This window comes from Podarcis bocagei (assembly GCF_964188305.1).
Source record: "Podarcis bocagei genome assembly, chromosome: 7".
Taxonomy (NCBI): domain Eukaryota; kingdom Metazoa; phylum Chordata; class Lepidosauria; order Squamata; family Lacertidae; genus Podarcis; species Podarcis bocagei.
This window is the reverse complement of record NC_138132.1, coordinates 60,496,657-60,511,496: the sequence shown is the minus strand read 5'-3', so window position 1 is coordinate 60,511,496 and position 14,840 is coordinate 60,496,657. Positions and strand designations below refer to the sequence as shown.

At 44.3% G+C, this 14,840-nt stretch overlaps 1 protein-coding gene across 3 annotated transcripts in view; it reads left to right on the top strand.

Annotated features, from left to right (window-relative positions):
- The window catches only part of LONP2 (lon peptidase 2, peroxisomal), a 57,628-nt gene that overhangs the window by 24,338 nt on the left and 18,450 nt on the right, over positions 1-14,840 (top strand). For all 3 annotated transcript variants that reach the window (XM_081201160.1, XM_081201159.1, XM_081201161.1), the window contains exons 8-11: positions 1,218-1,359; positions 11,322-11,472; positions 11,717-11,843; positions 12,570-12,703. In XM_081201160.1, coding sequence (XP_081057286.1) covers positions 1,218-1,359; positions 11,322-11,472; positions 11,717-11,843; positions 12,570-12,703 — 554 coding nt within the window. The remainder of the gene's footprint in view (positions 1-1,217; positions 1,360-11,321; positions 11,473-11,716; positions 11,844-12,569; positions 12,704-14,840) is intronic.

Below are 14,840 nucleotides of genomic sequence, written 5' to 3'. Positions count from 1 at the left end.
CTAAATGTATTAAATACTTCTATTTATTCTGGAGAGGCAGTGGAAATATTAGAGTTTGGATGCAGTGTGGGTGAATAGTTTATTTTTTCATTGGGAATAGTACCAACATAAAGATTCCAAGCAAAGGTTTTTGGTGTGTGTGCGGTTGTAAACAACCAGGCCAGTGCAGAAAGAAACCTATTTCCTTATTGCTTGACATTTTCCAGGGCTCACCATGGCAAGGGAGGTGGTGGGAGGAGGGAGGAGGCAGAGCACTGAGAATCCAGGGCCCGAGGGAAGCGTGAGTGAAGAAGACATGGGGATCATGCCTCTGCCCCCTTGGTTTCAACGCTGGAGGCTGAAGCTTCTCTCCAGCTACTTGATATTCAGGTGAAATGTTATGCTGATTAAGGGCCTTTCCCTAACCATGCTCCACGAATGCCATTTAAAAACTTTTGATTCATCGATGCCTTGAGCGGTATCTGGGCAGTAGGAAGAGGAGAATCATCAAAGGCGGTATCATCCTGTAAAACTCCTTGAGGGTTGTGTGACACTGGCTAATTTAGCAGCGATGAATTTGAAAGAGAAGGACTAGGTGCAGAGCTTGTGTGCCTGCTCACCTGGGGTATCCCTCCTTTCAACTCTGCCCCTCCCTTGTTTTGGATTTCTACAGCCCCTGTTGGCTCCTCCCTGCAGGCACAGCTTCCACATTCTGCACTTTTCTGTTGGCACACATCCAAACCAGGAAATATGATTCATGGCTTCTAAAAGATCCCAAATGCGAAACCATAGTTTGAAGTTGGCTTCCAGGTTTCATTGGAAGCCATTAAACACTGTTCTCAAGCCAGACATAACAGGGCAGCTCACTGTGACTTCCTGCCATTTGTTTCCCCATTTGTTCAAAAGGTGGAGTGAGCCATATGCATGTGTGTGTCTGAAGCTTCTTTGTATTTTGACTTTGGTTGATTTTAAACATCAGAACACAGCCAATCTCTAAATCGGCCTTCTGCAACCTAGAGCCCTCCAGACGGACTGCAGCTCCCATCAACTCCAACCAGTATGGCTAATGGTTGGGGACGAACGAAGCTGTAGTCCAAAATATCTGGAGAGCAACAGGTTGCAGAAGGCTGATGATTAGCTGATTGGGTTTTTTTGGGTGACTTTAGAAAGAGAACATAAAACAATTTGCTTCCAGTTTGCTGTTCCGTACTTCAACCTCATCCCTTGCTCCCCACAAGGCGCACCTACGTTGGCAGCATGCCTGGGAGGATCATCAATGGCTTGAAGACTGTTGGGGTTAACAATCCGGTGTTCTTGCTCGATGAGGTTGACAAGCTTGGAAAGAGCCTGCAGGGGGATCCTGCGGCTGCTTTGCTTGAGGTAAGAAGTGAAATGAGCTCCTTCTCTGTTGCATGTAGCTCACCTTTTTCTTCAGATCAGCTGTCTAATTCTGAGCTTGGCAAATGGAGATATCATTTTTCCTGATCACAGTGTAGGGCTTTTGGAGATGCAAATAACACTGGACAAAAAAAAAAAAACAATTAGAAAGCCAATTCCATTTGTGTATGTGGAGTCATCAGTTGCTTAATAACTGTGGTATTTGATGATTAAGAGCATAAGAAGAGCCTTCCTGGATCAGACCAAAATCTGTCTAGCTCAGCATCTTGTTTTCCCCTCAGTGACCAACTAGATGCATGAGCAGGGAATGAACAAGAACCATCTCATGTTGTTTTGTCCCCAGGTTCTGGTATTCATAAAACTGTTGCATTAACAATTGGGGATTTGTGTGCATCAAAAACTAAAGTAGTGACTTGCTTTTTGACAGCATATTAATCTGAATGTTTGATATGGGCCCCAGATCCAGGGTAAAGGGAAACTCCAGTTAGCCCCATTGCTGTTAACATCAGGAGTCAATATCTTAACTACCATGAAGGGGGTGGGGGTAGAGATTTGCTCCAGGTAAAGGGGGGGTACTGTAGGGACAGGGGCATACAGTCAGGTCACATCTTAATGTGCATAAGCTTACTGAAACCTCTGGCTGTATATAAATTCAATTTTCTTTAAAAAAAACAATACACAATTTCAACTGTATGCCCTTGGCTGCATCTCCATTCCAAGACCCATTTCAGCCATTTTGATCAGCCATGCTTTCTCTCTCTTCCCTCCTCCATCCTCCTCCCTTGCAGGTGGAGGAGTGAGGAGAGGCAGTGGGTACACCAGGAAAGGGTCTCCCAGTGGAGCTTGCCAGACAGCAACCAGCCATGAAAAGGTCATTTTGGCAATACACGATTTTGACATAGGCATGCTACCCTTGGAGCATGACCCCAGTATATGAGGTGACTCAACTGTGTTCTTGAGGCTGATTTCCAGTCCGTTAACCAAGTTTAACATGAAGCCAGTGTTGTATCCACATGTTGGGCCCAGTGTGTTTGAAGAGCTATTGAAAGTAATATGGGTGCTTTGTTTCGATATATATTTGTGTGTGTGTGTGTTATGATGATATCAGAGATACTTTCTGGCATGTTGAGATTGGTAGCTATTTTGGAGCACTGAGATAAGAAAACAGCAACACAAGGGAGAGTCCTTGGGCAGCTGCTGGATCCTTCATCTGATTGCCGTGGGACTAGCTGACATTCTTACAAAAAGGCATTTTTATTTATAACATGCAGCAACAGGAAGGAAGTCAGGCAGAACGATCCGGCTCCATTTGCAGAATGGCAAATGCTTTGCCGTGGCAGAGGCTCTGCAAAGGAATTTGTCTTCATATAGTATGGAGGATCCCCAAGTGCTGTGCCTGCATTGTACTAGTACTGTGGCAAAACTCTTGTTTTTTAGTGTGACTGAAGACAAGAGAAGGCCGGCTTTGTGTAACCTGGGGTTGCTACCTAGCTTTGGATGATTGCAGTTAGTTTGATTGTGAATGAAACGATTCTATGACTACAATCTCCAAGGCATCCCTGAGTTTCTTTTATCCTTAAAGCTTCCCAGGGCAGCTTTAACATGGGCTGCGCCTGGCGTTGGGGAAACTTGTGACCCTCCAGATCTTGCTGGACTGCAACTCCCATCAACGTTCTTACTGGTGCTGATGGGAGATGGAGTCCACCATCAGCTCAAAGTTCCCTGCCTCAGGCTGGGCCATTCCTTAAATTGTGCTGAAATATTTCTGAGGAGCAAATTCGTATTCTAGGGCTGAAGAAATGTTTCGTTTTGTAGACACCAGCATTGAACAAGATCCCCCAGATATGTTGGCACCAGCATTGCCTGGGGCTCCTTTTTTTTCAACCCTCTATGATAAAACTGAAAGGACTTATGGTCCTTCCCAAATATTCCCTGCCCTATACACTGGAGGGAGAAAGACCCAGTTTGTCCATTGCTGGGTAATGTTGGTAGTTCAGATGGTGGAACTGAGGTGCAGTGTTGCCTGAGCAAAACAGAATGTCTTCCTATTTCCAGTTACTGTCCATCAACAAGAGAACATTTGTTCTATATTTGGATGACCCCACTGAAGGTCAGAGTTGTCAGAAAAGGTTCCAAGTGTGTCTCGATGGAAAACCTTGGTAGGCAGATATGAAGCAAAAAGCAAGTAGGCAGGCCACTAAGTGTTCTTGGGGTTTTTATGTATGTTGTGGAAATGAAGGAACTTAATTAAAATAATAATAATAATTTATTTAAAAACTTTAGAAACCACTCTTCCATAAAAGTGTAAAAGGGCAGTATACAAAGAAATTTAAAGTTACAAAAACATTATAACACAGACCAATGGTACAGTGAAATCAAAACCATTCAACCAGCTAAAGATAAGGTAATACAAAATGCCTAAGCAAATATAAACATTTAAACCTGGTGCTGAAAAGAATACAGGGTCAGGGTCAGGCATATCTTCCTCTGGAAAGCATTCCGCAATCTGAGGAGTATTATTGGAATTATTGCAAAAATGGATAATGGGGAGGATGATTAGTTAAAACAATTAAAGGCAATATGAATTTAAGAAATGCTTAAAAGGTGGTCAAAACGGTGGATCATCAGAGGTGATGATGGAAGTCCAAAAAAAAAAAAATTATATAAGTGATGAAGCTTTGTGGTATGTATTGTAATTTATATGTTAAAATTAATTAAAATTAGTATAAAAAGGAAAGCATTCCGCAATCAGGCGGTCCCCAGAGAAAATATCCTTTTTCTTTGCACATACATAATGTACTTCCCCTAACGATGTAACACGGGAGAGGTTTTGAACACATAAAAACTCTCCCTTTCACCCTTACTATGTATGCTGTTTTTTTTGGTGCTTTTGATCACTTTACATTTTAATCTGCGCCAGTTATGGTAAGTTTCATTTATTGACCAAACTGTTGACCGAAACCCCAAGGCAACTCACAACAATATACAGAATCATAGAGTTATAGGGGTGGAAGGAACTCGAAGGTCATCTAGTCCAACCCCCTTCCAATTCATCTGTTTCAGTGCAAGCAATATCTAGGCCTCCACCAAACACCCCACCCATGGCCAAATGACATAAGATTAAACAATGCCGCCAAAGGCCTGACAGAATAATGTTTGATGATGCTCTATCACCAAAGAAGGGTCATCCAGGCATCTTGCAGCAGTTAATACCAGAGCCTGGGGCCATATTGGTGGAGGCCCTTGCATCAGAACTGGGATGTAGAGCAGGGCTTCCATCCACTGAGGACTGAAGTGTGCAAGCTTTGGTTTCAAATGAGGACATGAAGAGGTTAAGCAATGCCAGCAGATGTCTGTCGAGGAAGGAGCTGCCTATTGCTTTCCTACGACAGATGGACTACCTGCTTTAAGCGATGAGCCTTCCCAGTCTTACCTGTTGAAATCCAAGCACCATTTTCATAATTAATCCCCCACCCTCTCCTCCACCAGACATCGATGAACGTAACAAGCCTTTTCTGTTAAGCAGGCCATAGACATTCCTTATAGCTTTATCTCTGATTCAAAATGGGTCAGTGGCAGCACAAGAAAGAAGAAACTCCCTTAGTAGAAGGTTCCCCACTATTTTAGATTCACATGGAGTTAAAGGTCCCCCCCTCACTCTCTCACTTATATTTCCCTCGTTCTTCAATATATATATTTTAAGTTTCAGCAATGAAAGCTAAGTGAGATGGCTTTCTATTCTTGACAAATGTTCAAACTCTCTGTGTGTACGTGTGATATATAATTTTAATTAGCAGCACTCTTCTGGGTCCATAAGTCAAGTCACTAAAGCAAAAGGGATGTATTCATGCCATAATGGAAAGGATAAATTATCTTGACAGCAGCATGCAATTGCTTGGGCATCACAGAGGTCCTGTCATGTGTTATGTGAGAACTTTTCATGTCAAAGCCACATTGATAATTTATCAAGCGCCAAGCAAGAGCTCTAGAGTTCAAGGGAAGGGTGGTGGAAGAAAGGTGTGAGCTGAGTGTGATGTTGCCGACAGGTGTGGATCACAGAATTCTATGTAGATGGAGTGAAGGTGACTAAGGAAGGGGAGTTGTGTTGCCTTTCGATACCTAGGAAACCACAAATATCAAGGTTTATATAACAAGAGCTTCATTGTATGATCCTCTGCCCTTAATTTTAGATAGTGTGTATGTTAAGGGGCGTGGGTGGCGCTGTGGGTAAAACCTCAGTGCCTAGGACTTGCCGATCGTATGGTCGGCGGTTCGAATCCCTGCGGCGAGGTGAGCTCCCATCTTTCGGTCCCAGCTCCTGCCCACCTAGCAGTTCGAAAGCACCCCTAAGTGCAAGTAGATAAATAGTTACCGCTTTATAGCAGGAAGGTAAACAGCGTTTCCGTGTGCTGCGCTGGTGCAGGCTCGCCAGAGCAGCTTTGTCACGCTGGCCACGTGACCCGGAAGTGTCTCCAGACAGCGCTGGCTCCCGGCCTCTTAAGTGAGATGAGCGCACAACCCTAGAGTTGGACACGACTGGCCCGTACGGGCAGGGGTACCTTTACCTTTACCTTTATGTTAAGGGGAATGCAGGTTGAGTAGTTAATGTGCACAATAACTAGTCACTGTGTCCTTTCACCAGCCCTCATGGAGAATGTGAATATAATCCTTTCATGAAGAGGGAAATATGCACATTTCCCCATCTGTATACATAATCTTCAGCAGGCCTTGGGAAATGTGTATCTATCAGTTGAATTCTGTACATTTTCCAGCTATGGAATAGCCTTGAGGAATGTGCATATCTCAGCTGAATTTTGTCCATTCTCCATGTAACATGCATATATTCTCCAGTCAATATGCATCGTCTCCACAAAACATGTTTCCCCACTCTGCATTTCTTGTTCAGAAATTGTGCAGTGTACACCTTTCCTGGGCTGCTTCTGGCCCACTGCCTAATCTTAGATGGCGAACAACCTACCCTGTCACTGATCAGCCAAGCAGCAGGAAGGGGCAGGAAGGGAGGCCTCCAGATAAATATTAACTTTGTTTTGTAGCCCGCCTGCCCCCCCCCCATAAATCTGATTGAAATTCTACCCTCTTCCGTACTGTTTTTAAACTTCAGAAAATTGTCAGCCTGTGCCAGAAATGGCAGTGGGTGGGATCAGAGGTACTTCACACTCCTTCTTCCCCAGCCCTCTTCCCTGCTGGGTAACTCTTCCTCAGCATCACATTGTCCTTTCTGCACTGGTCTTGCATCAGTTATAGGAGAGTACTGTAGAACTGCCTTCCATTCAAATGCACTATCATATAGTAAAACTAGACTGTGCAAGTATCTCGCTAACTGAATTAGGTTTGCACACGCAAACGACTTTCCTTGTTTTTTAGGGCAAGAAACTAAAATCAGTTTTCCTTTGAACGCTTATCTTAATATACCGCCCAGTGTATACGGCATGGACCAACTCAAGGGTTGTCCAACCCACTCCGAGGCATACAGAAATTAGTGAGTCTTTGTTTTGGTGAAATGGAGGGTGCTCGACTTCAGACATGCTGGAACTCTGCTTCAGCCACACCCACAAATTAAATCCCCCTCCCTCATTACATTAATTACAGGATTTTCTTTTCTATGCACTGCATATTCCCTTTGAGTGCCAGCCCTACTCCTTCAAGTTAGAATGTTGTTTTGGGATGTAATGGATCCTGCAGGCTGCTTTCTGGAAAGCTGTGCTGCTTTTTAGGAAACGGATCTCATCGGGAGTCATTTTTAAAGATGACTGGTGCCGTGCACCTCCATAAAGTCAGTTTGTTTCTTTCATTCGGCATCATTCTGCTGTTTCCTCTGTACTACAATAGTTGGGCTTTTGCCTTCTGCTTTAACTGATGCTTCTGGCAGCAACTCAGGAAAGCAAAAGAAAGCTTGGAAATGATTAAGAAGTTCCTTTTTGCAAACACTGTGAAGAGCAGCTGTGCCTTATGAATAGATTTAACGTTTTCTTTCAATTTCTTGTGTTCCACCTGCCCTTAGGTGGGCATAAGCAGTTGCAGAAACATGTACAGTAGTGTTTTATCTTGGTGCCCCAAAGCCTGGGATTCTTAGTGCAGTTCTGCACAATACCTGACATGAGGTGGTAAAGTGAGGTGGTAGTATTCTGAGTGGTATCCACTCTGATGACAAGTATATTTTATGTGTGTGTGGATTGCTAATAATCTTGGATGCTCCTTTGCAGAGAAAAACTCGTTATAGTCAACTTGCATCATAAGAGAACATAAGAAGAGCCATGCTGGATCAGGCCCAAGGCCTATCTAGTCCAGCCTTCTGTTCCCATAGTGGCCAGCCAGAAGTCTCTGGTAAACTCATAAGCAAAACATGAGCACAGTGTCACTGTCTCTCCCATGTTTCCCAGCAACTGGTATTTAGATCCATGGCACCTGTTAATACTGAATACAGTCCTCATGGTTAGTAGTAATTAACCAGAGAGAGAATTATGCAGGGAATCTCTGACCTTCCTGGTGTGCTTGCTGGAGTTGATGGAAGTTGTAGCTTAGCATCATCCGAAGGGCCAAAGTTTCTCCACACCTATGCTAAAGCTTCTTCTCTGGTGTGTGAATTTACTATGTGCAGGGAATGTTTAATGTGGGAGAGCCTTTGGAAATGTAAACTTGTTGAGGCGTGTACTGAATGCCCATTCAACACGCCAGTGGGGTGTGCCAATGGAACAGAAAAAAGCACCAGACAGTTTGGGTAGGGTCGGTTCCATTACTGACAATATATTGCAGTTCCACAGCTTAGCAGTTACCTACTGGTGTAGTATACAGTCTTTACAGCAGTCTTTCCGGTCTCTTTGCAGTTTTCCAGCACAGACTAGGCTCTGGCCAAAGGCAAAGGCCAAGATCAAGCTTGCTTCAAACACAAGTATATTTATACTTTAGATTGTGCTGAGTCACTCTCACATGCTTGCTGACTCACTCTCACATGCTTAACTGGTTTAGGCTTGCCATATTTCGAAAGGTGGAAATCCGGACACAAAAGTTGTTGAGCGAAATCTCAAAAAAAAAAAAAAAAAAAAGGATTTTTTTGAGCTATTTTAACGGAAAGCTGCCAAAATCTACACTACCAACATGAGTTGCCATATGTCTGGATTTTCCCGGACATTTAAGCGATTCCCACCCAGGCACAGTTTCTGACGGCCGAATCCCTGCTATGTCCGGGAAATTCTGGGTGCATGGCAACCCTAAACTAGTTGCAGGTGCAGGACAAACAAACCCCAAATTAACCAGCAAACCTAACTTTTACCTGTCCTTTTTCTCTGCATAAATAAGCCCTTATACATTAACAAAACTCTGCTCCCATCAGGAGTGGTACAGAATTCCACTATCCCATTCTTCTAAAAAAAAATTTAAAATGTACTTAAATTGTATATCGGTGTTTTTAAACAAAACGATCTACTTTTTTTAAAAAATTCCTGATCCTTGCCCTCTCACCAGCATATGATCATTTACCTACCTAGCCTGAAGCTTATCCCTCCCAGCAGAAAGGATACGAGAGAGGGGGGAAAAGAGAGAGAAGGAAAGGTGGAGGGGAGAAAATAAGAGAGAAAAGTCTTGACTAACACGCATGTTGAAAACAGAGCCAAAGCACTGGGTTGCAGCAACGTTGAGACTGATCCAAACATTATAGTGCAAGGTCTTCCAGAAAAGCAGGCTCACATAACTTGCAATTTCTCAGATGCTGCATTTCTTTAAGGTGCCTCCACGCTTTTTCATGTTTGACCACAACTACCCCTCCGGAAGTGGTGCTTCTCTTCAAAGCAATCTGCGAATTATTTGCAAGGTGCAGCATATCTTCCACGCAGGAGTCTTAGACTTCCAACATCGCCTGTGATGTGAAGGTCAGCTCTGAGAACGTGCCTAGAATTAAACGGGCAAGTCCTTGTGCCATCGGCCACCTAATGGCCCCACACTCCTAAATAATTCACCAAGTGACCGCTTGAAACAAGTGTCATATTGTGAGCGCTTGTAAGCGCCAGTGTTCACCTTGAAACGCAGCAGGAACCAGAGTGGAGTGCCCATTTTAATTTATCCTTAATTAGCATCCCGTTACTCAAGTGACAGTGGCAATTTTGCTTGGTGGCTGTTTGACAGAGAAATAAGCAAAGGGAGGTGCTTGGAGTGTAAGTGTTCGTATCAGTGACACTAGCTCATCCTTTAATGGATGGTAAATTACCCTGCTGTGTCCTTCTTGATAGCCTCAACAGAGATCCATGCTTGCAAGCACTCAGCCAGAATAAGAGCTAGTGACTTAAATGCATCCCTCCTAGCTGTGTACAGTCAAAGTAGCTTCTTAGATCCGATGCGCTCTAATTTCCCTTTTCACCCTAAATTTTCACATGTACCCATTTAAAAGTCATTTTAAAAAACAGCAATTGATTACAGTGGTACCTCAGGTTAAGTACTTAATTTCTTCTGGAGGTCCGTTCTTAACCTGAAACTGTTCTTAACCTGAAGCACCACTTTAGCTAATGGGGCCTCCTGCTGCTGCTGTGCTGCCGGAGCACAATTTCTGTTCCCATCCTGAAGCAAAGTTCTTAACCTGAAGGACTATTTCTGGGTTAGTGGAGTCTGTAACCTGAAGCGTATGTAACCTGAAGCGTATGTAACCTGAGGTACCACTGTATTGACACTTGGATTTTGGAGCGTTGCTCACCCTTTACTCGGTTCATTTGGCTTCTGCCCATCCCACTTCCTTCAGCTGACCACACTCAGAAAATAGGGCGGGGTTACAATTGATATGGGCAGCTCTACCGTCCAATCACAAGTGCAATTTAGTTTCACTCCTACCTTCTCACTGGCTGTTGATTCTCCTGCTCTGACCATGAGAGGATGATAATTATAATAATAATGGGATGTAACCAGCTCAGAGTAGACCCACTGAAATTAATGGCCTATGTCCATTCATCTGAATGGGTTTACTCGGAGTGGAGCTAACGTTGGCTACAACCCAGGGAATAATAGAATCAGAGATTAAGATAATACTTTGCATTTATACAGCATATTGCAATTGTTCAAAGCACCATGCCTGTCTATTCTTTTAAATGGAGATGCTAGACATCGAGCTGGAAGACTTTCTGTATGAAAAGCATGTGTTCCATTACTAATCTACCACTGATCTATTGTCTCTCCCTGAGCCACTCTTCTGCCTTGAGAGCTCTGGGAATTGAAGTTCAGGTGGTGACGCTTAGGGAGCTCTAGCAGAGAATTCTTTCCATCTTCATAAAACTGAAATTCTGAGGAATGTGATGTGAGGGAATAACGGCAGTGAAACGAATGGAGAACCTGTATACATTTGGTGCGCCTTCCTCTGTTCTGTGGAATAGCATTCTCATCAAGATACGACAGGCACCGTCTGTCTACACTTCCTGTAAACAATTGGTAGGACATTTTTGTTCCGACAGGCTCTCCCAGCTGGAGAAATGGGTCTTTGCCATGAGCATCTATTTTGCGTTGTTTCAGTTTTGTTTTAACTGTATTGGCTGTTCTTTGTGTTTTAAATGGTTTTGGGGTTTTTTTGCTGTTTTTATTGTATATCACCTTCAGACTGTTGTGTAGATGGCTGTTAATAAATAATATTAATAAAATAAAAGTGGGAAGTGTACTTATGCCTTCATTTTCTCCATCTCCTCTTCCCACACCCTGGTCTCTTTTGGACAGAAAAAAGAGGAAGCTTGTGGTGCTATTAATGTGAACCTCTTGTGGGTCCACTCCTTAATGGCCAAAGTTTTTTTTTTTAAGTGTAGCTATTTTTTAAGAAAACTATTTTCCTGCCAACTGTCTTCTAAAATATAACTAAATATAACTGTTAGAGAATGTAACTGCATATGTGGCTGTAACTACGGTCATACTTTCTGAGAGGAATTAAATTTGCAAATCTTTTTCATTTGCTTTTTAAGGTCTTGGATCCTGAGCAAAACCACAGCTTCACAGACCATTACTTAAACGTAGCCTTTGACTTGTCCCAAGTACTTTTCATTGCCACAGCCAACACGACTGCCACCATCCCACCTGCTTTGCTGGACAGAATGGAGATCATCCAAGTTCCAGGTGATTAGAACTGACCAGGGTGCGGGTGATGTTAAGGCAGGATGTATCAATGATTCCTGCTGCTTGTCAGCACTGCCTGCCATACTTGTATATTATAGACGGCCACTGCCGGTATCTTCTCCCATCTCGCTCTCTTTCCAGGTGAGGCTAAAACTTCATTTCCTTTAGAAATCTGGCTTTGTATGTGACTTCTGATCTGAGTTCAATATCCTAGTTCTTCTAAAGGATGTGTCTTGTTTCAAAGGATACACGCAAGAAGAGAAGATAGAAATTGCACATCGCCACTTGATTCCAAAGCAGCTTGAGCAACATGGACTGACTCCTCAGCAGATTCAGATTCCTCAAGATGCAACCCTGGCAATCATCACCCGGTAATTTTAAAAACGTATTTACAGTCGTACCTTGGAAGCCAAACGGAATCTGTTCGAGAAGTCCGTTCCACTTCCAAAATGTTCGGTAACCAAACTGTGGCTTCTGATTGGCTGCAGGAAGCTCCTGCAGCCAATCAGAAGCCGCAGAAGCCCCATCGGATGTTTGGGTTCCAAAGAACGTTCACAAACCGGAACACTTACTTCTGGGTTTGCGGTGTTCAGGAGCCAAATGTCTGAGTACCAAGGCGTTCAGGTTCTAAGGTACGACTGTGTATGTTTATTTTGCTGTTTGGTACATTTAGTTGCTCTGCTACATTCTTGCAGCTGCCTAGGAAAATCGATAAGTTTAGGTTTGCATTCAAAATGTTGTTCCATGGCACCTGGATTCATTCCTGCCAGGATGGGGACTGTGTGGCCCTCCAGATGTTGTTGGACTCCAACTCCCATCATCCCTAGCCATTGTGCAAGCTGGCTGGGGCTGATGGGAGTTGAGTCCAACAGCACAAGGAGAGCCACAGATTCCTCATCCCTTCATTAGGACGCAATAATGTCCAACAAAGACTTTCCCCCATACCTTTTTCCACATTAAAACCATTCATAGAAATATGTTCCCCAAGCTAAGAGATAACTTTCCTTGTTGTGGAACAGGGCCCTTAGACAGATCCAGGATTGTGTCAATTTAGACGGGCACTGAAAAGGACAATCTTGGCTGCTTCTTTGTACTAGATACACTCGGGAGGCAGGAGTCCGCTCTTTGGATCGCAAATTTGGAGCCATTTGCCGAGCAGTTGCCGTGAAAGTGGCAGAAGGCCAGCACAAGGAGGCAAAGCCAGATCGCTCTGAAGTGACAGAAGGAGGAGGTTTGTGTGCCTTTTATATCCTTCTGCCAGTCGCAAGCCTTTGCCAGCTCTCTGGCTTGGAAGGTTGCCCAAGGAAGGGGGCCGTCAACATTTCCGAGTTTGTAGATTTGCATATGTTTTCTCCTCGACTGAAATAAATATGCAGTGTTTTTCATTTTGATCGCTCATGATGAGCGATAGAATTATTTGCAGTGCATCTCTGGGGAGAAAGGAAAACTCAAGCCAAGTTTGTGGCTGAGAAATGGGCGCACAGTGAGCACTGGCTGCTCAGACCACGTTTTGAACTGTGAAGCCATTAATGATATGGGGCTAGCATCCTTGATAAGCTGTTCCTGTCCTGTATCCTGTTATGTTCCCCCGTAGCAAGTGCTATCCAGAAAGGCAGGGAGTAAACCAGGAGTTTCCAGAGAGCTATCTGCAGTTATTGAGCACCTGAATACACTACAGAGCCTGAGCAGTCACCCTATGCTGCTTGGGTGATGTTGGGAGTTTAGAGATAACATGGGAAGGAACAGTTAAGGATGCAGATAAACCAGCATCGCCAGGCCCCTCCAGTGTGATGAATAAGGTTCCAGCAATAACAGAAGCATCAGCAATGCTGTGATGTGGTCATGTGAAAAAGAGGCCCTGAGTCCTCTTGCCAGAGCAATGTGGCCAGATAGTTTTCTGTAACAGTAGCACCAAAAGGATTTCTGCATAGAGCAGGGGTGGGGAACCTTATTCAGCCCAAGGGCCAGATTTGTTTCTGGGCAACCTTTTGGGGGCCACATACCAGTGGCGGGTGGGTGCAGAGGCAAAAGTGGGCGGAGCAACGAATGTGAATTTTACCTTGGTATAATGGGATAATTTCCTACACACAGTCACACACCCCTCTCTGTCTTCTGTGTAGACAAGCAAGAGGCATGGTCAGAACTGAAGGGTGCATTCCAGCCAGGCCAAAACACTTGAGGGTGCGAAGCAGGGCAGTGAAGGGGGTGGCTTGGGAGAGTCCTGAGGGCCAGGTAGAGGCCTGGCAGGCTCCAACTGAGCCCCAGACCTGAAGTTCCTCATCCCTGACATAGAGTAATGAAAGCAACAAGAAGTGATCAGCGACAGTAGATATTTACCTTTGACTCTAGTGTATATTTACTTGTGGGTTATGATGCTGCCATTCAGAAATCCTTTAAAAGCTTGCATGAAATCACCCACGTGCTGTTGTCAAGGAGGAGGCCATTGTACTACAATTGGGCATACCTGCTATAAACCGCCTACACGACAAACATAATCAGGGACTGCAGTCTTGCTGATGAGTCAGATGCTTCTGTGTTGGTTGGCAGACTTAAATATGATCATTTAGCACTCGCTTCTTGTCTGAGTGATAGCAAAAAGACATTATGGAGGACGCTTCATCATTCTACCTACCACATGGCAGTTTAAAGGCATGTTTTTTGAGGCATCTGTGCTGTGTAGAAGAGCCTTATGCCCATGAACTTTTACCTCATTTCCAGGAGCACCTTAAAGACCAACTAAGTTAGTTCTTGGTATGAGCTTTCGTGTGCATGCACACTTCTTTTTTTTTTTTTTTTTTTTTTGACTATGGCAGACCAACACGGCTACCTATCTACTACTCATTTCCAGGTTTCTTTAACTGCTTGGGGCGGGGACTTCATTGGCAGCTGAGTTGTTGATACAGTGATTGCCAGCTAAGGGTTTTATGCCAATTTCTTTTTTTCAGATCTGAGAACAGAGGAGACCCAGATGTCTGTATAAGCTTTTCATACTCCCCCCCCAAAAAAGCAGCCCTCTGTTTACTGTTTTGTTATTAATCATCAGAAATAAAATTGAACAGCTAATACACCTTTTAAAAAGATAATGTACCACTGATATCTTACATGGCATGTGCACTCAGATGCTGACACCCTGCACTATTGTAATTTAAGACAGTGTTTCCCAACCGGTGTTCCGCGGCACACTAGTGTGCCGTGAGACATCGGCTGGTGTGCCGTGGGAGGGAGGCGGGCGAGTCGGGCAGTGAGAGGCGGCGGCGGCGAGGATCCGCGTCGAGCCGGGGGCGGCTCCGCGGTGGTGGTGCCGAGCGGCGGGGCAGCGCGTGCAAAAGGGAGGAGCGCGAGACAGCGGAGGAGGAGGAGGCCGGCAT